Source organism: Leptodactylus fuscus, chromosome 7 (assembly GCF_031893055.1).
Source record: "Leptodactylus fuscus isolate aLepFus1 chromosome 7, aLepFus1.hap2, whole genome shotgun sequence".
Taxonomy (NCBI): domain Eukaryota; kingdom Metazoa; phylum Chordata; class Amphibia; order Anura; family Leptodactylidae; genus Leptodactylus; species Leptodactylus fuscus.
In genome coordinates this window covers 17,253,546-17,278,804 of record NC_134271.1, presented here as the reverse complement: position 1 = coordinate 17,278,804, position 25,259 = coordinate 17,253,546, and the positions used below count along the sequence as shown (strand labels likewise).

Sequence of the window (25,259 nt, the reverse complement as noted above, 5' to 3'; positions counted from 1 at the left end):
AGGGGCTGCTCTTTATGCAATGTTAGGTCACATGACCAGTACCGGCTATGAATGGCTGGGTGCCGGGAGTGGGCGGGACAGCTCGTGACGTGAAGGACGGGAGCAGAATGGGTGAGTGACGCCCGGCTCAGCAGATGGCGGCGGTCACCGGGGAAGAGGGAAATTCAAATCACCTCATGGCGAGCCCAGTGTGTGGCGCTGTACTGAGTTGTGCTCCGGCACCGCAGCGCTACTGGCTTTTCATGAACCCGCCATTGTGGCTGATAATCCCCTCCCCCCCCTGTACCGAATGGAAGAGTCCTTGTCAGTAAAGCTGTAGCTTCACGTCTAGCAGTGCTGTGTGCAGGGTGTTGTGTGCTGGGGGCCGACTTCCTAGACTTGCATGTGGGTTTAACTTCTCCTTTAATTAAAGGGATTTTCTAGTTTAGACAGCTTCTCTGCCATTACTCATAATATGATGTCCTATAGTCCCTCATCTCACCTAATGCCCCCTTACTGCCCCTGCACCCGGTATAATGCCCCCCTACTGCCTCCACACCATGTATATTCTGTTATCATAATCATATCAGTCACCTATAGATGCTATTATAATCTTGTTGGTCGTCTTATAGATGTGGGCAGTGATATTATAATTCTACCAGTCACCTATAGACATGGACGCTGGTATTATCAGGCTGCCGGTCACCTATAGACAATTATAAACATGGCTAGTGGTATTATAATCATGTTGATCACCTATAGAGGTGGACCGTGGGCTTATCATGTCAGTCACCTATAGACATGCACAGGTTTATTAAAATCATGTTGATCGCCTGTGGATGGGATTAGTTGTAATAGTGTCGGTAGCCTATAGATGTGGATGGTGCTATTGTAATTATTATTGTCAGTTGCCTATAGATATGGACAATGGTCTTATAATCTTGTCTGTCACCTATAGACATGGACAGTGGCATTATAGTCATGTTGCTCACGTATAGATGTGGATGTGTTATTTTCATACTAGTCACCTATAAACATGGACAGCATTATTATACTGTTGGTCACCTATAGAAATGGGCAGGGGTATTATGTCATCACGTATAGATATGACTGTTATTAGAATGTTATTCACCTATAGTTGTGACCAGTGTTATTGTAAGAATGTCAGTCACCTATAGCTGTAGGTTGTTGATCATTATGGTCAAATATAGATGTAAGCAGAGTGAATATAACAATATTGGTCCCCTATAGATGTGGTCAGGGTTATGATACGTTAAGTGCAGATGTGACATGTGGGCGGAGTTAGTGTCGTTGCTGTCAGTGTAACAGTCCCACAATGTGTCACCTCCGGAGCCGGCTTAAGTCTTGCTGGTGACTCTCAGCTGCCCCCTTCATCTCCTGCACCCCCTGCTGGTTCAGTTCTGTATTGTCTTCTGACAAGTCTGTTATGATGATCCTATTCTGAGTGGTGGGCTCTTCACTGCACATGGCTCGCCCCTATGGGGTGTATAATCTGGTTGATTGGCAAGGTATGTGATAAGTCTGTGCACTGCTTGAGCTATCCTGTGTGTATGTGTGCATGTAGATGTATATCTCTATTATATTACATTATGATATACAGTATATATTATGTTCTATACAAACTTCCAAGTAACTACAAGGATCAGTAAATGTAGCAAAGCAGTTTTATTGCAGACGTTTCCATGAATATTTCCTATATACAAAGGCGCCCCCTACAGTTTCAGTGCATGATGATACATCCAGGGCGCCTCCTCCAGCTCAGTGCAGGATAACATATCCTTGGTGCCACCTACAGTTCATTGCAGGATAACACATCCAGGGCGCCCCCTAGAGCTGCTGCAGTTTGTTGCTGATGCTGAGTTGTTGGCTATTCGCGCCCCAGGTCTAGTACTTCTTGGGGAGACCTTTGGGCCTGAAGTGATTGGGGTTCTTGCCACTGCGCCCCCACTGGTTTGCCCTCTGATCTGCAGCGCTGTCTGCAAGTCCTCTGCCCCCGATGGTCTGGACCCGTTCTCTTGCATTACTGTGGATAGATAGAAATGTATTCAGCCTGTGTCACACCTAGAGCTGCATGCAAACGTTTGCTGCCTCCCTGTTAACTCTCAGGTAGTAAAAGCTCGCACCTCTGCACCCCCTGCTGCATGTTCTGTGTCTCTAGCTTTTAGGGAGTGGGGTTCCCCTTTACTCAGTATCATGCAAAGTATAGCACTACCCCCAGACCGTTTTGGTTCAAAGAAGTAACCAAACCATTGCAATTCTGAATGCAGCTTTGGTTGTGAATAGAGTATGTAAGTTCAAGATACATAAAAGCTTCACTTAATTATATTTTAGGAGCGACATTTCTGGTTAGTAGATCATATACTGATGGCCATGAGGTCACCTGAAGTATCCAGGGCCTACCGGGCCACCTACCTTATAACCTTGGCTGCCCAGGCTCCACCCTTTCCTCTTTTTGCAGCATCGTAGTTGCCCCGGGCATGGAAATACTTGTCAGAATTCTTGAAGTTGGCGTCTCTCATATCCTTGTAGGCTCGAGCCATGTCCCAGGATCCTGCAACACATTAGTAGTCAGTGCATCAATCTAAAATAAGTGACCCCCATTGGAATTGAAGTGGGGCTAAGCAGTTGAGAATAGGGGGTAACTCGCTCAGATGGAAGAACCCCTTTAAAGACCTAGTAATGGGTCTCCAATAACCACCGGATAACTTATATTTCCCAGCAGTCTTATATTATAGCATAAATGTATAGCTGTGTATACAGCTCCTATGTGTGTCCAGGGCTACAAGCTACAAAACCTCCCCCTGTGCATATCTGAACATATGAGAGAAGAAAGGGATGGATTCACACTGAATAGGCATAGGCAATAATATTACTTTAGTTTACAATAGCAGCGCCCCCCGTGGCCACACAGAGTATCTCAGATCTTGCATTTTCCTTATTTCCCCCCATAGGCACATACCTTGAGCAGCCTGTTTTGTGAATCTTGCGGCGTCCTTGACCTTTCTGCCTTGGTTCTTTAACCATTGTAACTGCGCCTGGGCCACAGCCACAGACAACACCAGCAGGACGAGCACGGAAAGCCTCATTGTCAATCAGCAGGGGGCGCTCTTGCCTGCAAAGGATAAAAGACAAAGCTTATAGGACTGTATTAGTATTGAGTCAGACCCAGTGATCTTTATCTACACTATATACTCATGGTTCCCATTCTTTGGCTTTGATTGTTGCAGTACTACAACCCCCAGCATGCCCTTAAAGATTCAGGCTGTGTAGGCATCCTGGGAGCGATAGTATTGCAACCGCAGGAGGCTTTTTTTGCAGGCGGATTCCGTGTCAAAATCGGCACCAAAAAACACTGTGTGCAGTGACCCTAAGATCAGTGATATGGCACTCACCTGTATCAGGGGTCTGCACTCTGCTCCCGGGTCTGCGCTCTGCTCTGGATCCCTTCAGGCGCTGCTGCTATTTATCCAATTTTCACAGGTCATCTGTTTCTGCTTTTTTTTTTTTTTTTTTTTTTTTTTCTATCCTGAGTCACCAGTCGTTAGTGTTGCAGTCGGTGCGTCCTGGACATTTCTCAATCGGAGAATTTCCCATATTTTAGGTGTGTTCTGAATTTATGAGACTGTTTATTCGGAGCCCTGCCTGGTGCACATGGCTCGCTGCCACTGTCCAGTCTGTGTACGGGCGGGTGGAGGGGGCACTTGGAAATTCCACTTGAATGTTGCGAAAAAGAAGGAAAATTATTTAATTTTCTAACTCTGAAGAGGATGATGTATAGGGGATAAGAGGTGGAAGCTATGTAAAAAGTGAGGTCTGGTTTAGTGAATTCTTGGCTGTGTGCCCTCTTGGGGAATTCTGAGTTGGTGGAGGGGAGGGAGGGTCTCATCTATACTTTTTGCAAAGCCCATTGAGCACTGTGTAATGTTTTATTTCCCTTGTGATGTAATTTACTATTATATGTAAGCCAGGAAACTGACATACATACTGGTAAGTGTCATGACAGTAAAGGGATTGTCAAGGATAAACTGTTTTTGGCAAGGAGGCCGTCCCCAATACTCCCGTGTCTCTCAGTGCGGTGAATAATTTTCAGACAGTTTAGTCTCATTTCATAGAGCAGGTGATTCTGGACCAATGCCTACCTCCCCACTGTCCCGATCGGCAGGAGGTATGTCCGCTCCCTGCCTCACCACTGTGCCCCTGTGTGGTCCGGCCCGGGAGCTGTAGGCACCATGTGATGACATCACACACATCACGCCTGCAGATCCATGAACACTCCAGGAGACCAACAGGGGAGCGAGGAGAGGGGAGTATTAGTGGGGGGGCTTATGTTAAACTTTGGGGTTACAGATGAAGGGGGACGTTAAACTGGGGGGCCAGATGGAGGTGTACATAAAACTATGGGAGCAATAAATTTGGGGGCAGATGGTGAAGGGGCATTAAACTGGAGGAGGATATTAACCCGAGGGGGTAGCTGGAGGGTAACATAAAACTGGGGTCAGATGGAGGGGGACATTAATTTCTCCCTCCAGCTGCCCACAGTTTAATGACCCTCTCCAGCTATCTCCAGGGGTTAATGTCCTCCTCCAGTTGCCCCCCATGGGTTATTGTACCCCTCTAATTTCCTCCAGTTTAAACTTGGGCACCTGAAGAGTCTTTGTACTGTGGGGGCGTTTGGAGGGGAACATTGTGTGGGGGTACAAAGGGAAATGGCTGGGAATAGGTGGAGCTAAATTTTCTTGTGCAGGCGCAGTACACTGCATATTCTGTCCCTCCTCCTGTACTAAGAAAATTGGGAGCTATGAGGAACATGGGGCAAATATATTAAAACGCTCTAAAAGCAAACCTGTCCTGCTTGCCCCTAGTAACCAATCAGTGTAGCTTTCATTTTCCAGGAGCAGAATATAAAATGAAAGCTGGGCTGTGATTGGTTGCTCCAGGCTTGATAGATAGAAGGATAGATGGATATATCCACCACAGTTCTGGCCAGCTGCTACCAAATCAGGACCACCTCAGGTGATGGAGGCCTGGCAGACCCCCACAGCAAAGTCCAAATCCTCATATAGGAGTTAAAGGAGAAAACCAGAGATTCTGCTGAGACCACCACACTGGGTCCACAATTCGCTGTGACATTTGGCTGATGTCCCCATTTCTGTCCTGTCTTATCCTGTTGTGCGACAGTTCTGTCTTATGTATTGACTTAAGTATTTTGTCTGTTTCCTCCTGGTCTGATCTGTATCTGTTAACCCTTTGGGTATAAACCTGTACCTGAGACCTGCAGCACCACCTGAATCTGTATCTGATCGTGTTAACCCTTTGGGCACGGGACCTTATGATATTAGTCTGACCTGAACCTGAGTTTGTTATCCAGACCTGTTAACCCTTCAGGCTCAGCCTCTTGGGGTATAAACCTGAACCCATATATGAACCTGTTTATTAGCCTTTTAGGTGTGTATCCGTTGGGGTATAAATCTGACCTGAACCTGTGCTTGATCTTGTTAACGCTTTGGGCATGGGTCTCTTTGGGTATAAACCTGCTTCTGACCTAAGAGAGGAGGGAACTGTAATGGGTCTGCACCTGTTTTCGAACTCTGTAAATCTACTTTGTCTCGAGCTTGGCTCTAGTTCACACTGTGCGATTCTTGACTCTTCGGGCTCAGCAGTGTGTATGTATGTAGCTGAGCAATGAGGGGAAACAGGATGAGAGGTTTGTGAAGAGGATGGGACAGTCCTGAGAACTACGGCGCCTAATATCTTCAGTATGTTCAGAGATCATGGCTAGAAGTGGTCATGGTGGTCTGGGCCCTATGGAGAAGCTATGTTGGGCTAGGCTCACATCTGTGCCGTAGTCTCCGATGGAGATCCTGCCGCAGAAACGGACGCCGGAGACCCCTTCGCAGTTGTGAACCATTATCTAATCTATATATACAGATTCTAGGACAGGATAGCGTGTCCTGGTCAGTTATTTTAACTTCTAAAAATTTCATATTTGCAAAGTAGAATTGTGCAATTTCTGTAACGGTCACATGACTTTCTGCACTTGGGCAGCACATCCCCTATAGATAATATATTCTGCAACTTTGGACCATCCAGAGTCATCCATCGGTCATGTCCGCTGGGTTGTAGGGAGTTGCACAATATTTTTACATGATGCAAAAATGGACAGAAGTTGCAGTTGGCAAAAAATGACTTTAAGGTTGTGCAACTTATGTCGCTTTAGGTTTGGACAAGACCCAGTCTGCACAGTGCAGGACCTGTGACTTTATTAGCCCAGGGTGTGTGGTGTGAGTCCTTGTTGCATCTAGTGTAGTCAATATCTAGTCTCTTCTGGGGTCTGTTTGCATCTGTATGACACCAGGGAGCTGCAGCCCCACTCCCATTGACTTTAGTAGGGCCAAAGCTACTTCCACCATATCCCTTGTATGTAGGTTCGTGCAATGAGATTATTTTATACTGTGCACCTAGACCCCAACTGATCTGATACTAAAGCTTATCATGTGGATTGATCCGTATCCATAAGTCTTGGGCAACCCCTTTAAGCTAAGGCCACATAGAGCATCCAGGTGGCCGACAAGAAGCGGTCATGTTGGTCTGGGCCATATGGAGAAGAAAACTGTGCTGTTCATTAATGGACAATGGATCTTGCCTGAGCTTCTTCTCCATTCTGTTAACAGCATTTAGTGATCTGCTTTACAGCATAGTCTTCACCATAGACAGCAGTAACCTGGAACTGACTCAGTGAAGTCTATGGAAGAGTTTTCTACACATGCTCTGTGCAGGAAGGAGGAGAAAATAAGATGTGGCATAATCTATGTGATGTAACGATAGCTCAGTGGTGTTATTTATACAGGTGTTATCTTCAATTGTAATCCTGTCTGTGATGTAAATGAGGTGACTGTTGCAAAGAATGAGCACAGAAGTGGCTTTGCATTCATCTTTCTCCATTCACTTCTATGGGGCTTCCTCCACATTTGGGAGGTCCCATAGATGTGAATATGAAGAAATTCACTTGTGCGGCCAACTCTCCACTGACTGTGGCTGCAATACAGGGGTCCAACAACCCCTGCTGTTGAGATAGGAATACCCCTTTAAGTAGACTCAAAATGCACCAGGACCCAGGTTGCTTCTAGGTGTCTGTCTGAAAATTAGGATGTGTTTACCTGCAAGGATAGAGGAGAAAAAAACTAAAGAGACGCAAGGATTGGAGACAATGCAGAGAACGTGGCGTTTATTGTGATATGGAACATTCCCATCATTACTGTAATCTGTATAATGATATCACATATATATCTGCAGCAGATCTTAATAGATTATATTCAGGTCTAGTATTTGTTAGGGAGGCCATTGGGTCTGTAGTGATTTGGGTCTCGGCCGCTGCGCCCCCACTCGTTTGCCCTCTGGTCCGCAGCGCTGTCCTCGCCTCCTCTTCCGCTGCTTGATGTCTGGATACCTTCTCTTGCATCGCTGGGGAAAGATGGAAATGCTCTCAGGCTGAGTACAGACAGGTACTGTGTGTGTATATATAATGTATACAAGCACAATGCTTTCTCTTGTGCACAGACATTACATAACATTGTCTACTCCAGTCACAGCCAGAGCTGCATTCAAAATCTTCAGTTTCCTCTTCGCTGCAGGACTCTGCATCTCCCTACTGCCATCTAGTGGGATAGTTTATAGAGCAGTGCTCTGCAGCTTCATGTACAACATGCCAATAGGGCCACGTACCTTATAACCTTGGCTGCCCAGACTCCTCCGCTCCCTCTGTTCGCAGCATCATAGTTGCCCCGGGCATGGAAATATTTGTCAGAATCTTTATAGTTGGCTTCTCTCATGTCCATATAGGCCCGAGCCATGTCCCAGGATCCTGCAACACATCAGGAAATAGAAGCTGAATAGTCGTCTACCCTTAAAGAGATCCTTCAACCTATTTGGAACAACCCCGTATAAGCTGCATATGGCTGAAATTTTTTTTTTTTAAAGGGATTGTTGGGAGTGAAACATTGGTGACCTATTCTTGGGATCAGTCACCATTGGACATCCCGTACCCCACCGATCAGCTGTTTGAACTCTTGACTGCTTACCTAGCACATCTGGGCTTGCTGGGAGTTGTAGTTAGAGCGATATATATATATATATATATATATATATATATATATATATATATATATATATATATATAACCAATCATTAAAACGGCTTACCTTGACCGGCTTCTTTAACAAATCTGGCGCCATCGCTAACTTTATTCTTAATATTTCTGCCAGTGTCTGCTACCCAACCAAAAAACTGTGTGTGAGCCACAGCTATAGACAGTGCCAGCAGCAGAAATACCAGGACCTTCATTGTGAGCTGCGGAGAAGTCCTTGTCTGGCAGAAAAAATGTACAATAAAAATCCATTATAGTGAAGTTGTCTTTTGCAAAACAAAACCATTCTTACTGCAATGATCCTGAGTTATATTCTGTATTATACTCCAGAGCTGCGCTCACTATTCTGCTGGTACAGTCACTGTGTATATACATTACATTACTTATCCTGTACTGATCCTGAGTTACATCCTGTATTATACTCCAGAGCTGCACTCACTATTCTGCTGGTACAGTCACTGTGTACATACATTACTTATCCTGTACTGATCCTGAGTTATATCCTGTATTATACTCCAGAGCTGCGCTCACTATTCTGCTGGTACAGTCAGTGTATATACATTACATTATTTATCCTGTACTGATCCTGAGTTACATCCTGTATTATACTCCAGAGCTGCGCTCACTATTCTGCTGGTACAGTCACTGTGTACATACATTACATTACTTATCCTGTACTGATCCTGAGTTACATCCTGTATTATACTCCAGAGCTGCGCTCACTATTCTGCTGGTACAGTCACTGTGTACACACATTACATTACTTATCCTGTATTATACTCCAGAGCTGTGCTCACTATTCTGCTGGTACAGTCACTGTGTACACACATTACATTACTTATCCTGTATTCTACTCCAGAGCTGCGCTCACTATTCTGCTGGTGCAGTCACTGTGTAGATACATTACTTATCCTGTACTGATCCTGAGTTACATGCTGTATTATACTCCAGAGCTGCACTCACTATTCTGCTAGTACTTACCAATTTTGCTGGGGTCTGCTCCTCGCTCTGGGGTCTGCTCCTCTCTTTGGGATCGGTAGGTTTCTTCCTCAGTCTTTGCCGGTATTTATTTTGGTGGCCGGTGAATTATTGCAGCAGTAGAAATCCTGGAATATGCGCCTTTTTTGTTTTCCTGGTGGTCGGTGCTAGCACATCCAGAAATGTGATGTAGAAATCTCTGTGGGGAAATCTGGTGCAGGGAAAGCTGCCATTTCTCAATGTTATATTTCCCAGCTCTTGTGGGGGGACTGCTGGGGACTCTGGTTTACATATACAGAATGGGACTTTGTAATTTGGAGGGAGCTCTGAGGGGGGGGGGGGCTGTGTCAATATCCAGCAGGATTTTCCACTAAGGATTAACTGTCTCTATAGGACAGGGATTCCGCAACCTTCGCCGCTCCAGCTCTGGTGAATCTACTACTCTCAGCAGGCATACTTGCTTCTTGGAACTCACATTGAAGGGAATGGAGCATGCTGGGAGTTGTTGTGCCTACTACAACTACTGGAGCAAGGTAGCTTGTAGACTACTGCTAAAGATGGAGCACATTGGACATATGCAGAGCAATATGGACACTATGGGGACATAAAGGAATATTCCCTTCCCATACAGGGGCACAGAATCACAAATAAGTACCATAAGCCATAAGTGCCTATGGATATCTGTACGGTATTCATTTTATGGCTGTGCTCAGCTTTGCGAGTCCCCCTGGCCAGGATACCCCTCTGTGAACCAGACTTGCTATCATGCACTGCCTGTCACTCTGTCTATTGTGCTACAGAGTAATCGACTGGTTGCCCATGGCAAAATCTGTGGTGTCAGGGGTCCCGAGCATGCAAAAGTTTAATTCCCATCTAATAATGTGATAGTGAGGTACCTCCTAGGGATATACTATGTGTTCAATGGAGGTCCATGTCCTGGGATTGATAATGAAGAACCTGCAGTGCTGCATCACCTTCAAAGTTTGTGCTACACAATGGTGCTCCTGGTCATCCATATGTGATTCCATTTTAATTAAGTGATAGTATAGCGCCAGGATATGCCATCACTATGTGACCAGTAGGGATCCAACCCCTGTGATTTATAATGTAAAACCCATAGTGCTGCGTCGCCTTCAAAGTTTGTGCTACAATGTATATTCGCCTAGCGACCTGGCTGTGATTCTCGTTTTCATTAAGAAACTGTGTAGTGCTACAATATACCATCACTGTGACCATTGGGGTTCAACCTCTGGCATTGAGGATACTGAACCTGCAGTGCTGCGTCACCTTCAAAGTGTGTGCTACACAGTGGAACTCCCACCCACTCGACTGACTGTGATTCCAATTTAATTTAATGATGGTATAAAGCTAGGATATACCATCACTGTGTGATCAGTAGGGGTCCAATTCCTGAGATTGATAATGAAGGGCCTGTAGTGCTGCGGCACCTTCAAAGTTTGTGCTACACTGTGTGTGCGTGTACCTGGTCACCTGGTTGTGATTCCTGTTTAATTAACCCATTTATGTCGGAGGTTATATTGGATTTAAGTTCCGATAATGGAACACTAGGCACTTAAGGGACGGTGTAGCGCTAGGACATGTGATCATTGGGGTCCAACCTCTGGCTTTGATGATTTTGGACCTGCATTGCTGTCACCTTCAGAGTATGTGCCATACAGTTGTGCTCCCGCCTACTCGACTTTGATTCTCATTTAATTAAATGGTAGTATAAGGCTAGCATATACCGTCACTACGTGATCATTGCAGGCCAACCACTGGGATTGATAATATTGAACCTGCAGTGCTGCGTCACCTTCAAAGTATGTGCTACACAGTTGTGCACCTGACTTCTTGGTTCTGATCTCCATTTAATTACATAATCATATAACATTAGGATATACCCTTACTATGTGATTCATTGGAACCCCTGACATTAATAATGAGGAACCTACAGCGCTGAATCGCCTTCAAAGTTTGAGCTACACTGTGCTCCCGACCACCCAGATGTGCAAGTAGGTGCCCTCTACTTGCAGTTCTCTGCATAGCCTGGGTTACAGTGCTATTGTATAGGAGTAGTGGGGTCCCGAGGTTGGACCACCCCCCGCTCTGATCACATAGTGATGATTTACAATGGCAATACCCCTGTAACTACAGTGAATGACATCCAATCCTTCCCTATTTGTTCCAATCCTCATACACGACTAGTTGTACAAGACTCTGCGGCGTTCTGTCGTGAGCGTTGGGATTATGTATTTGACCTTTATAGGGTCACATTGTATCACACACATCAGTAAATATTCCACATCAGATTTTCCAGTCATCAGAAGTTTTTATTGAATCAGGTGGTTTTACAGGAATCGGCCATCTGATAAAGGAACCGGTTCTGCTTTTTGGGTCCCAGGATCAAGGAGATCATTTGGGGTAACTCTGGTCTTTACACATTAGGTCTCTGGATGCGTTTAATAATTTTCCTCATCGTCATCTTCAGTTTGCCTGTAATGATAAATATATGGATATGATTATCCTTTTACATATTCCCTCTCCATAGACTTCTATAGATGTGTAACCTGAGCCCTGTCTCCTGCACTCTTGACAGATATAGCAGAATGTTCAGAGAGACAGTCAGTTTAACAGAGAGGGGAGAAGGGAAGAGAGCCTGATAAGAGGAGAAAGAAGCATTTTGTCTATTATATATTAGAGTTTGTTGTAACCACCTATGCCCTTGCAAAGTTTTTGAGATCACAGTGACTATTTAAAGGGCCAAGGCTACAGAGTTGCAACCTCTCTTCACTGTATATTAGGAACAGCGCCAGAAGTAGTAGTGGCTTTGCCTGGTATTGCAGCTCACTCCTATCACTTGAAAGGAATTGAGCTACAGAATGGCCTCGTGATGGATAGACATTGCATTCACAAAGGAGAGGCTACAGCTCTCTCCCATAAGCGGCTTGGTTAGGAGTCCAGAAGTCAGACCTTTACTAATCTGATACCCTATCCTAAGGAATAGGGAAAATCCCTTTAATTATATCCAACATGGTCCTGGTCTCTTATTACAGGCAGTGGGGGAGAGCTGCTGCAGAAACCAGTTGTCTTAAAGTATGAGCTAAGGGTCGTGTAGAGAAGGGCGACTATTATCGTATGAGATGGGGTAGCATTCAACCACCTAGTGGCCAGTTTACAGGCTTATTTCTTTCTCTTACCTTCCATACCCAGAGTATCTGTCTTGTCTTCTACCATATTGTGATCCATACCGACCACCTCTGCCCGATTCCTCTTCTCCGCTATAATCTGATCTGTGGCCACGTCTGCCCGATTCAGCTCCGTGACCGAAAGAGCCAAACTTCTTTTTTCGGCCTCCACATTTTCCTGAGCCAGACCCCTTCCCAGGCAACAATCCTCCAAGACCTCCTAGCAATGAACCTAACCCATCTCCCCCACCATCGCCACCTTTCTTTCCTCCACCCAGAACTGATCCAAGCATCCCACCTAATTTAGCAAGTGGACATTCCTGTCCCCCTGATTTGCCAAACTTCTGGGCCAGTCCTGCCAGAGGACACTTCTTGCCACGACCTGATCTTTCATCTCGTTGTCCACCTAAACCAAAATTCTTGCCAAGTCCAGTCAGCTGATCAAGTAGTCCACCTCCCGGTGGCTTTTGATTTCGGTAGCCACGTCTTCCTCCAACTGGCCGCTCATAGTCTCCTGAGAAGTCACAGCAACAGTCATGTGTTATATATTGTGACCTACTTATATCTCATCGATGATGTCACCCATTAACTGGGTGTAGCGCTGAAGTAACCACATTTCATCAATTCCAACGCTTTGCATCCTTCGATAGACACCGTTCCACTGATTCTGACTCAGTTGGATTTTTTTCTCTAGCCCCCACCACTCCCGAGCAATCACTTCTGTTAATTTCAGCACAATAATGCTCTCTCCTTTCTGGTGGGCGGTCCAGGCAGGTAGTCTGGGACCCGCCCACCTGATAGTAGAGAGCATAATTAGTATATTGGGAGATAAAACTTACTGCACTGACTGCTCGGGAACGGTGGGGGCTAGAGAAAAAATTCTAACTGTGCCAGAATCAGTGGAACGCCGCCAAACGAAATATGCAAAGAGTTGGAGTCAGTGGAGGTGGTGAAAGGTTCCCTTTTAAGGCTGAAGACACATATTGAATCCCTTTTTTTTTTTTTTTTTTTTTTGAGCCAAACAAAGTGAGAAATTTAAACTCAGTGTGTCTTTAGCCTAAAGGGATGAAATGTTTGCACAAAAATCCAGTGTGACTGTTTGTGCACCCGCCCCTGATTTAAAGGGCCACGTCACTCACCTTCATCTTCATTCTCGTAATCCTGAGCATGGCATCTGCCCTCTGTATGATGTAGGATCATGGCGAGCAGCACGGCGCAGAATATAGGCTGCATTGTAATGTGGATCTGTGTGGAGGAACATAATGCCGCTATAATGCAAACAGGAGCATATTATGTCATTCTACTTCTCACCATGTTCTATGAGCTCCGCTTACTGTAAATGGGAAGTATAACTGAGTCTGCTTGCTGAGTATAGTCGCCCCGTTTCTGCACCGCGGTTTTTACAGCAAAGTGGGCATACCAAGCACAGCCACTATACAATGTATGGCGCTGTGCTTGGTATTCAATGAAGACTACAGCTCTTACAACAGCTGATCGGTGGGGGTCCTGTGTTTTAGATCCCATTAATTACATATTGATGACCCAAGTCCAAAAAAACCCTTAGAACCGTTTCAGAATATCATTCAATACATGTGAGAAGTTACTTACTGTAGCGGGACAAGTGGGATGAGAGGACGCGTCTCCTCCAGTACATTTATAAAGCCTGTGTCAGCCTGCATTATATATTGTATAGCGAGGGGAGGGGGCATGAATTTGTTATTGTCTTTGCTGTTGTTCAGGGATTTGGGTATTTTTCCTTATCTGAGGCAATTCAAAATGTCAAGTATTAGCGCAGGGTATTAAATATCAGGAATAAATGGTATATAGATAGATACATTAAAGGAGAAGGCGACGTAAAATAACATATCATACCGTAGTACAGGAGCGGTATAAGAGGAGCTGCTGATAAATCACAATGTACATACATTACGTTACATCCTGTATTATACTCCAGAGCTGCGCTCACTATTCTGCTGGTGCAGTCACGGTGTACATACATTACATTACTTATCCTGTACTGATCCTGAGTTACATCCTGTATTATACTCCAGAGCTGCGCTCACTATTCTGCTGGTGCAGTCACGGTGTACATACATTACATTACTTATCCTGTACTGATCCTGAGTTACATCCTGTATTATACTCCAGAGCTGCACTCACTATTCTGCTGGTGCAGTCACTGTGTACATACATTACATTACTTATCCTGTACTGATCCTGAGTTACATCCTGTATTATACTCCAGAGCTGCGCTCACTATTCTGCTGGTGCAGTCACGGTGTACATACATTACATTACTTACCCTGTACTGATCCTGAGTTACATATTGTATTATACTCCAGAGCTGCACTCACTATTCTGCAGGTTGCAACTGGAAATGGTCATCAATGACTTCTGGGCTGTCACTGTATACTGCAGGGAGCCGTTCACTCTGACAAGTCCCAAAAATGGTAGTAATGTTGCCACTAAACAAACAGTGGGTTTTGTGTGAGCCTGCAGACTTATGAATGCAGCTCTGAAGGTTTGTGTGGTTTACTTTCCTCAGTTTTATGGCTCTTCTGATGTATGACGTTGTTATAGTTGGAGATTGAACTTCTTGTTTCTCTGTCCAGACAAGAACGAGGGAGACTCCAGGCCGCAATACCCGAAAACCTCATGTGATATGGATCGGAACCCTTCCCCCCCGACCAGTGATGATGAAGAGGGAGCGACAGAGGACTCCATAGGGAGCACTGTGTACAGCAAGCACTGGTTCTTTACCACCCTGACCAGGCTCATTGAGGTAATAGCCTAGTAGTCTGCACTGTGACCTCAGCAGGGTGCGGGTGTCGGACCCCCATAACACCTACATGACTCCCCTCCAAAGAGAATAAAGGGGCTGTGATTTCTAGTTATCGGGCACAGCTCCCTACATCCTGTAGTGGCTCTGCCTGGTATTGCAGTTTATTGCACCTCCATTTCAGTGAATGGGACTGAACTGCAATTGCAGACACGGCCACTCCGAAAAGTATGGAGCTGTGACTGGTCAGCAAGTGTCACACCCCTTCATGGATGCAGAAACAGCACCACACCTGTCTGTAGGCAGTGTCTGGTACTGCAGGTCAGCAATAGTAAATGAATGGGATTAAGTTGCTATTTGCAGTACCGCTTACAGCCTGCGGTCAGGTGTGGTGCTCTTCTTTGTATCGTGTGACTATTTATTTTTTTTCTTTGTTTTTGCAGTTCGCCTCATTGAAGGAAAAGTCGCAGGCTAAGGAGGAGGATGAGGAGGAGGATGGTGGTGATGATGATGAGGATGAGATCGAGCTGGATGAAGACATAGAGAATGACATTTGCAAAGTTTGGGACATGTCTATGAATGAGGTATGGACATGTGAAAGGGAAAGGATCTACCAGCAGCACAGAGTATTTCAGAAGAGGATAGTGCTGATATTGTGACAGATGGGAGTTACATAGTGGATGGGTCAGATACTCCCAGCAGCACAGAGTATTTCTGGAGATCTTGTGGAATGCAGTGACCTGTCCATACATGTGATGGTGGTCGTGAGGGCACGGCTGTGTGTAACAGGGGCACTGTCATGGGCCTGGGGGGGGGGGGGGGGGGAGAGAGATAAGGATAGTCAGAAACTAAGGGTTAACATTGAAAGAGGCAGGGTCTCCCAGGAGCACAGAGGATTTCAGGAGAGGAGTGTGATATTAAAAGGGATAATCACAGACTGAGAGTAACATAGTGGCGGGAGCAGGGACCTCAGCAGTACAGAGTATTTCAGGAGAGGAGTGTCCTGACCTTGAAGTCGTTCAGACTGAAGGTTACACATTGAAATGGACAGGTTCCCAGTGGTGCAGAGTATTTCAGGAGAGGGTTGTGCTGATTTTATGGGAGGTTGCAGACTGAGAGCTACATAGTAGGAGCTGGGTCCCTAGCAGTGCAGAGTATTTCAGGAGAGGCATGTGCTGATCCCATAGGGGGACTGTGCCAGATTTCGGTATATTGGGGGTATGCCTTAATCCTAGGTATGTAAAGGTCAGCCCGCTGTTCTCTATGGGGGGGGGGGGGGTGTCTGGGATCTTCCTGTTCTCTCCTCCCAGTCTATAAACACATCCCTGTAAATGTCAGATTAGGATTAACCTTTCAGGATTATACCAGGGCTATTGGTTTTGTGATAAGAATTGTAGTAGGATCAGATCTGCACCTCTGATATACTGGGTAATCCCCGTCTGTGGGGTCTGTACAGAGATTTGGGGATTTTAGGAGTTGAGTGAGCACTGCTGACCTTGTAATACAGGCTACACATTGGCATGGACAGGCTGTCGGGGCATGATGGGAGTTGTAGTTCTGGTTGGGTAACAGTGTGGGTCTGATGTGTGTGGGTCTGGTGTGTGTGTGTGTGTGTGTACAGCTATGGCCGTCTGAAAACTGCCCACAGATCACGCCTCCTTGTGGTGACGGCAGGTAAGTACCAGTCCATATATCTGGACTATAGAAGAGGAATATCCAGCAGGATCAGTGCATTGCACCTCAAGTACTGATACTATTCACTAATATATCAAACACACAATTTATTGAGCTATTTGTCATTTTTATTCTATTCCAGGAGGTGGCGCTGTTCCTGAAGGAATTTAACGCACCGGATATTTTTATAGGCGTCATGGCAAAGTCCAATTGCAACCGCCTGACCGTAAGTATTACAAGTGCCGGAGTATCAGTCTGATATACGGAATAGCAGCGGCTGTTTATATATTATATACTTCTATATAATCCATCCTGTAAAACGTCTTTCCTCCAGGAAATCTGCGTGGGGATTCTGGGGAATATGGCGTGCTTCCAGGAGACGTGTACGTTCATAACTAACAATGATGCCTTGGGGTGAGTGTATAACGTAATACTGGTCTAGTATTGAAGACAATGGAGCGGAGTTGCAATACCAGATACAACCCATAGACAGCAACCCTGTAAGTCTTATAGTGATGACTTTTTTTTTTTTTTTTTTTTTTTTTTTCTTGTAGAGAACTTCTGCTGTTACTGATGTGTCACACGGACCCGCCAATTCTGCTAGAAACTACCCGGTAGGTGGACTTTGCTGGGAGATCAGTAGTATATGTCATCAACACCAGGGGGCAGTATCTGTAATATATCTCGTTAGAGAAAATGTCTTTCAGGCTGTTTCTTTATTCCCCTTCCCTTTGCTAAAATGACTTGCACTCTGAAAAATTCTGCTGTTTCTGTTCCGAGACAAATTGCAGATCACGTGTCAATAAAAGTCTATGGAGAGGGAGAGAGATAGCTGGAGCACAGGTTTAGTCTGATGCTGGAGCTAAATAGGAGCTTTCTCTCACAACCAAAACTATCCTCACAGGTCAGGACTTCTCTATACATGTCCTGCATGTTCCTGTTTGAGACAGCTATAGTGCGGATTCATCTCTACTTACTGTGTGCAGTGTATGGCAGCGACTCTCTACTCAGCAGCTCAGGGAGAACTGCAAGCTATAACTGTTACGATTGCAGGATACAAGTCATATAATGTCCAGAAATGGCGTTACTTCTCATGCGCACGCTCTGTACTGTTGATTTATGTGACATTTGCTTAAAGGTCAGGTACGCTTTAAGTAAATCACAAACACTTGAGACAAAGAATCAAGGCTTGAGAGCGCTGCTGTTGTCAGTCTTATCCAAGAGGGGGGCAGACTGTATGAAATCAGTGTTAAAGGAGTCTTTTTAGCCCAGTTTGGTCCTCAAAGGCCACTGTGGTCCCCTAGCAGACCTCTATGATGCCCTGGCAAGCAGCGGGTCTTCTGTTCAGGATTTCGGAGCTGTTACAAAGAGAATCTCTCACTCTGGAGGACCGGTCTGGTCCTGTTTTACACATACAGCCCATTGACATTATTGGTTACTATGTAATGCTTCATTTCTCCTACGGGGGCACTGCAGGGAAATTGAACCCTGACTGCCAGGTTTTCCTCCAATGGTAGCTGATCCTAGGAGGAGGAAACTTTATTAGACGGGTCTCATGGGACTAAGCTATCAGCATCAGTGCAGTAAGGTTTGTCGTAGTGACGGCCCGTTCCATCCTCTGTTCCAGGTTACTCCTTTCTTGTCTATCGCAGGAGGACGTGATGGGCACGTGGTTGGAAAGGATCAGGAAATGCCCGACCGTGCGAGAGAACCTCTGCTTCATCATGAGCAGCTCCACCAATGGTAATGGTCCGGGGCAAGTCCGTAGTCTGTTTTCTATGGGCAAAGAACTAACTAAAAAAACACCTTTAAGACTCTTCGGAGACTTGTAGAAGCAGCCTATGAAATATCTGTACATAAGATATGAAGGGGTTAATACAGTGGGTATATCTCTGTATTCTGCTGTCCAGGAGATCTGCTGGTTAAGGTGGGGGAGCTGGTGGACAAGATGTTTGATGTGGATGAAGACCTGATGCTAGACTGGATAAAGGCCGGAGGTCCGCAGCCCCAGGCCCCGGCTACTGACACTGACGAGGAGAAGCCTGTAGTGCTGGGCCTGGTGCCGTCACTGCTGGAGGCCGCAAAACAGCTCAAGTGAGTCCTAGTGTATCCCTGCCCTGTAGTCCCAAGCTTGTTACATCTGTCCCCTACCTCAGTCACTCTCGGTCTGTCTGTCCCCTGCTGCTCTTGATGTCAGTCTGCCTCTGACTAGCGCTGCGCTCTCTCTGCCTCTAACTAGCTCTGCGCTCTCTCTCTCTCTCATGCCTCTGACTAGCGCTGTGCTCTCTCTCTGCCTCTGACTAGCGCTGCGCTCTCTCTCTGTCTCTGACTAGCGCTGCGCTCTCTCTCATGCCTCTGACTAGCGCTGCGCTCTCTCTCATGCCTCTGACTAGCGCGGCGCTCTCTCTCATGCCTCTGACTAGCGCGGCGCTCTCTCTCTGCCTCTGACTAGCGCGGCGCTCTCTCTCTGCCTCTGACTAGCGCGGCGCTCTCTCTCTGCCTCTGACTAGCGCGGCGCTCTCTCTCTGCCTCTGACTAGCGCGGCGCTCTCTCTCTGCCTCTGACTAGCGCGGCGCTCTCTCTCTGCCTCTGACTAGCGCGGCGCTCTCTCTCTGCCTCTGACTAGCGCGGCGCTCTCTCTCTGCCTCTGACTAGCGCGGCGCTCTCTCTCTGCCTCTGACTAGCGCGGCGCTCTCTCTCTGCCTCTGACTAGCTCGGCGCTCTCTCTCTGCCTCTGACTAGCGCGGCGCTCTCTCTCTGCCTCTGACTAGCGTTCTGTTTTCCAGGTATGAGAGCCCTGACGGTCTGGATGCCTATATGCACATACTACAGCTGGTGACGACGGTAGACGAGGGCATCTTCTCTATAGGTAACCTCCCATATAGGGGGCTGAATGCTCTACAAGTACAGTATAAACTGCTGAGTACTCTTACAACACCTCCTGGCACCTCGGGTGTTCACTAGATGTTGGGTTAGGGGACTGCAGAGTATAATACACTGCACCCACCCCACAACCTCCTCATGTACATCTATACTGTGTCTGGATCTCCAGTAATGTTTTTTGTAATCTCCCCCCAGTACAAGATCCAGGAGACGGGAAGCAGACCTGGGATTTCTTGTTTGATCTCGTGAGTCAGGACTTGTGCCAGCCGGGCGACCCTTCCCTGATCGTACAGGAGCAGAGATCCATCTTATGCTCCGTCCTGGCCGTCATGTCTGTCCTGTTCACATCGGAAACTGAACAGGAGTACATGGAGATCGGAAGAAGTAATGACCAGTCATATGTTGTCTGTAGAAAGTAGGATTGTAATGTACATGTGAATTACTGCAACCCCAGTAGGGGGCGACAGATATCAGATAGATGTAGTTATTAGTTCTGGATATCACATGTACAGTAGTAGATGGATATTAGATATACAGCAGTTACATATCAGATATTATATCTACAAGATAGATCTGAGATATTATAGAAAGTATTTTTACATATGAGAGATTAGCTATATAGGTAGTAATCAGACATATAGGTAATATACAGTAGTTAGATGATCACTGTATATCTGTCTAATAACTATAGCTAATTATCTATCTATTCAATAACCACTGTATCGCTAATAGTTATATCTGCCTTATAACAATCATCTCTAAACTCAGATATTAGATATGAGAGACGGATGGATAGGATGATATCTATCTCAGATCTATCCATCCATCTGTTTCTTTTCCAGATCTTTCTCTCCTTGGAAGCCTGACTCGGATGTTGGAGAATATGGAGACTTGTCAGCAGAATGGGGATGTTCATCTGTCTGATGGGGAGGATCTGCCGCACAACAACGCACCTAAGGAGGATTTCCACCTAAAAATCCTGAGGGAAGTCTGCTGTGAATTCCTCTCTAACATTCTGCCTCAACTAACAAAGGTGAAAAAAGTTAAACGGAAGGCGCAGCCAAAATATAAAAATATATTCAATCTAATCTATCTATTCCTCAGGTCTTACCTGTCTCTCTGTCTCATACAGATATACAGTAATACATTCTGTAGTGTCTTCCTCTATAGCAATGATTCTTTGATGTAAAACCACTTTATCCTCTCCAGGAGAACATACTGGATGCGCTGAAGGAAGGTCACATCACGAAAGATAAGATCTTGTGCGGGCTGCAGAACCTTCTCCCTCTCTACGACGAAGCTGTGAGTACTTTCACCTCCTAAAACTAAAAATAGTGTGTGTGTGTATATACTCTCACCGGCCACTTTATTAGGTACACCATGCTAGTAACGGGTTGGACCCCCTTTTGCCTTCAGAACTGCCTCAATTCTTCGTGGCATAGATACAACAAGGTGCTGGAAGCATTCCTCAGAGATTTTGGTCCATATTGACATGATGGCATCACACAGTTGCCGCAGATTTGTCGGCTGCACATCCATGATGCGAATCTCCCGTTCCACCACATCCCAAAGATGCTCCTCTATTGGATTGAGATCTGGTGACTGTGGAGGCCATTGGAGTACAGTGAACTCATTGTCATGTTCAAGAAACCAGTCTGAGATGATTCCAGCTTTATGACATGGCATTGCATTATCCTGCTGAAAGTAGCCATCAGATGTTGGGTACATTGTGGTCATAAAGGGATGGACATGGTCAGCAACAATACTCAGGTAGGCTTTGGCGTTGCAACGATGCTCAATTGGTACCAAGGGGCCCAAAGAGTGCCAAGAAAATATTCCCCACACCATGACACCACCACCACCAGCCTGAACCGTTACCGATACAAGGCAGGATGGATCCATGCTTTCATGTTGTTGATGCCAAATTCTGACCCTACCATCCGAATGTCGCAGCAGAAATCGAGACTCATCAGACCAGGCAACGTTTTTCCAATCTTCAATTGTCCAATTTCGATGAGCTTGTGCAAATTGTAGCCTCAGTTTCCTGTTCTTAGCTGAAAGGAGTGGCACCCGGTGTGGTCTTCTGCTGCTGTAGCCCATCTGCCTCAAAGTTGGACGTACTGTGCGTTCAGAGATGCTCTTCTGGCTACCTTGGTTGTAACGGGTGGCTATTTGAGTCACTGTTGCCTTTCTATCAGCTCGAACCAGTCTGGCCATTCTCCTCTGGCATCAACAACGCATTTCCGCCCACAGAACTGCCGCTCACTGGATGTTTTTTCTTTTTCGGACCATTCTCTGTAAACCCTAGAGATGGTTGTGCGTGAAAATCCCAGTAGATCAGCAGTTTCTGAAATACTCAGACCAGCCCTTCTGGCACCAACAACCATGCCACGTTCAAAGGCACTCAAATCGCCTTTCTTCCCCCCCATACTGATGCTCGGTTTGAACTGCAGGAGATTGTCTTGACCATGTCTACATGCCTAAATGCACTGAGTTGCTGCCATGTGATTGGCTGATTAGAAATTAAGTGTTAATGAGCAGTTGGACAGGTGTACCTAATAAAGTGGCGTGTGTGTGTGTGTATATATATATACACACACACACACACACACACACACACACACACACACACACACACACACACACACACACACACATATTCACACACATAAATCTGTCAACAGACAGTGACACAAATGTGCTAATAGGATGACATTGAAGTCTACGCTGGCTACATTGATAGAAAAATTAAAAAGTTCTGAGTTTCTAAATGAGATGGGGGGGGGGGGGGGGGGAGAGAGACTTGTTGAAATGTGTTGCTTTCCCTACGGGTCCCCCTACCACTTCCTGACATGATCGCGTGTCCCCCTCTGTGTTTGCAGGTGGAGGGCTTCCTTAAGGTTCTTGGAGAAGCCGACCCAGCACTGTCTGAAACCCTAAAGAAAGAGATCTCCGCACGAGAATTCATGAGAAGTGGCGCCCACCATACAGGTCACCACTGATCTCCCAGGACAAGACCACCTCTGCTGTGCAGAGATACCTGTCTGCCCCTGTATCCTCCATGATACAACATTTCAGTGTGGACTGATAAATTGTAGTTGTTGTATTTTCTAGCGCCAACAGGAGGCGCTAGATGTATGGTGTCCAATGAAAAGCATTTACTGGAAGAGCCATTCTCTCCAGCTCTCACCACTTACTCATTCAGTATACAGGATAATTCCTCTAGTCTGGCATCTTGTAGTCCGGTGTATGGGTTGCATTAGTAAACAATCTGCCCATGTGATGCCCCATCACTTTATGAGACAGTATTATCCCTTTAATGCAATGTTACTACAATGTCCTGACTATTTCCTGTACACTGACGGTTACATCCGGCGTCCTCTTTGTTCTTGTAGATATGTGTTTGGGTCTATTATATAGTGAAATATTTTTTGCAATAAATTATAAACCAGTCTGGATGTCACATTGTTTTTACTCTCCTCACCACTAGATGGCAATGTGTTACATTTCGCCTGAAAATCCCTTATATTTTCATTAGGAACTGATGTCGGTATATTGTAGCCGCAGGCACCATATGGCAATGCAGGTCTCCACCGCTGATACATTGTAACAAACCAAATATCTCAGCTGTGTGCCCACAGCCCCGTGTCCTGACATTGCTCAGCTATGCTGTGTGAGAGCCTTGTTATCCCTGTGCAGGGGTCGGTGGTTTCTGATGGAATCCTATAGACCAGTAATTCCCTACTAGGGTGCAGCTGGTGGGAAAATGGCTGCCCGTCTCGCTTTAACCTTATCTACGTCCTGAGGATGCAGATAGTTTAATACATCTTAGCTTCCTGCTCCACCAGTCAGGATTCTACTAGTGATGTCTGCAGCTCGGCATGAGCCTGCTACATTGGGCCAGAGACTAGGAGTAGAGTTGGAGATGGCCCTGTGGGAATGCACTGGCTAAGTAGGACTTATTTATTGGGGAGCATTGTAAAGCGCATGGAGGTCACTGGGGAGGCTTATTTTTTAAAAAAAAAAAAAAAAAAAAAAAAAGTGTAGGGGTCACTGTGGGATCACTATAAAGTGCTTTGGGGTCACTGGGAGCATTATACAGTGTGTGGGTCACTGGGGAGCATTATAAAGAGCATGGGGGGCACTGGGGAGCATGGGGGTCACTGGGGAAGCATTATACAGCACATGGGGGTCACTGGGGAAGCATTATACAGCACATGGGGGTCACTGGGGAAGCATTATACAGCACATGGGGGTCACTGGGGGAGCATTTTACAGCACATGGGGGTCACTGGGGGAGCATTTTACAGCACATGGAAATCACTGGGCAGCATTATAAAGAGCATGGGGGTCACTGGGGGAGCATTATACAGCATGTGGGGATCACTGGGTAGCATTATAAAGCATGTGCGGGTCATCGGGGACCATTATACACTGTACAGTTGTAGACATCTGTTCCACAGGTTTTATCTATACACTGAACAAGAACAAATCTGTCCGAAATGTAGTGTGTGCCCCCCTGTGTGACCTACATTGTAGTACAGAGAAGATTAGTAAACTGCTGTTCACACTGGACAGATTCTATGTTTTAAGGCTTCTCAACTGTTGGATTAGTTGCAGGGTCGGGTGACTTTTTATGGACTTGGCCTCATTTGGTAATTTGGAGTCTTATCCCTCTCCTCCCCCCCCCCCCCCCTTCCTTCTTTTCTCCTCCTCCTTCGTCTTTGTTCAGATTAAGGTTCTTGATGCTTCTTTGCTGAGGAACTTTTCATTATTGGAGATCTGCAGAGAAATCCTTTGTCCCCCGACCGCACCACCGTGGCAGACATGTCTGACCTATTACTGTACACTATGCTAAACTGGTGCCGCCGGGACTGATGGTACTACTGGAGGTCCTGGTGCACACTCATGGCCTTAGAGGTTCCCAGAATCCACCCCTTTAAAGGGATCAGAGACCCCCCCCCCCCCCCTTCCAGAAAGTAGCCGCCTCCCAGCATCTTATGTCACTAGAAAATGACCTAGTTTTTAAACAATGTTAAATTTTTATATACATTTTAAGAATTTTTTTTATATATTTTTTTTTTAATTTCCTATGTCACTATATTTTTAAAGTACCATCTTGCAATTTTCACTCTGGCCACCAACCCTAATAATACTGACTTGCCAATTTTGTGGTGTAACAGTCCTCATTTACATCACAGACAGGATTACAATAGGAGATAACACCTCTATAGATAACACCACTGAGCCATCATTACATCACTACTGACAATAGATGATGTCACAGCTTAGCTCCTCCCCATCCCTGCACAGGGTAAGTCTAGAAAACTCTCCCATAGATCTCAATGAGTCGGCTCCAGACTATTGCCATAGCGTATCACAGGGGCATCTACTTTCTAGACAATCTAGGAGGGTATTGGTTTCCACCCAAGAAGGTGACAGTGTATAGTAATGATGTCATCGCCTGCTGATTTTGGGGGTCCCTCTGAGTGTTAGTCATTGGGGCCATGCTAGGGCACCATCCTTAGAACAGGACAGGTTATGAATGAAAGATCAGCAGAGATCCAGAACCCAGGCCCTTGCTCATCAGCTGCTGACCAAGCACAGCGCCACACAG

At 45.9% G+C, this 25,259-nt stretch overlaps 4 protein-coding genes across 4 annotated transcripts; 1 reads left to right on the top strand and 3 right to left on the bottom strand.

The window, feature by feature from the left end:
* Nucleotides 1–58: 58 nt before the first annotated feature.
* On the top strand, nucleotides 59–23,088 carry SAAL1 (serum amyloid A like 1). Its single transcript, XM_075280471.1, has 13 exons — nucleotides 59–111; nucleotides 14,919–15,088; nucleotides 15,529–15,669; nucleotides 16,902–16,985; nucleotides 17,094–17,173; nucleotides 17,314–17,373; nucleotides 18,387–18,502; nucleotides 18,670–18,853; nucleotides 19,546–19,628; nucleotides 19,838–20,026; nucleotides 20,485–20,675; nucleotides 20,852–20,944; nucleotides 22,525–23,088. Exons 1-13 carry the CDS (start codon nucleotides 108–110, stop codon nucleotides 22,642–22,644), a joined length of 1,515 nt encoding a protein of 504 aa, XP_075136572.1. The 5' UTR covers nucleotides 59–107; the 3' UTR covers nucleotides 22,645–23,088.
* Nucleotides 1,688–3,446, bottom strand: LOC142212510 (serum amyloid A-5 protein-like). Its single transcript, XM_075280470.1, has 4 exons — nucleotides 3,393–3,446; nucleotides 2,960–3,112; nucleotides 2,413–2,551; nucleotides 1,688–2,023 (listed from the first exon to the last, which is right to left on the bottom strand). Exons 2-4 carry the CDS (start codon nucleotides 3,084–3,086, stop codon nucleotides 1,885–1,887), a joined length of 405 nt encoding a protein of 134 aa, XP_075136571.1. The 5' UTR covers nucleotides 3,087–3,112; nucleotides 3,393–3,446; the 3' UTR covers nucleotides 1,688–1,884.
* On the bottom strand, nucleotides 7,320–8,340 carry LOC142212509 (serum amyloid A-5 protein-like). Its single transcript, XM_075280468.1, has 3 exons — nucleotides 8,199–8,340; nucleotides 7,723–7,861; nucleotides 7,320–7,461 (listed from the first exon to the last, which is right to left on the bottom strand). Exons 1-3 carry the CDS (start codon nucleotides 8,338–8,340, stop codon nucleotides 7,320–7,322), a joined length of 423 nt encoding a protein of 140 aa, XP_075136569.1.
* On the bottom strand, nucleotides 11,496–13,941 carry LOC142212508 (uncharacterized). The gene is made up of 4 exons (XM_075280467.1): nucleotides 13,915–13,941; nucleotides 13,446–13,551; nucleotides 12,319–12,820; nucleotides 11,496–11,614 (listed from the first exon to the last, which is right to left on the bottom strand). The coding sequence occupies exons 2-4, from the start codon at nucleotides 13,537–13,539 to the stop codon at nucleotides 11,581–11,583; spliced, it is 630 nt and encodes a 209-aa protein (XP_075136568.1). The 5' UTR covers nucleotides 13,540–13,551; nucleotides 13,915–13,941; the 3' UTR covers nucleotides 11,496–11,580.
* Nucleotides 23,089–25,259: the final 2,171 nt, after the last annotated feature.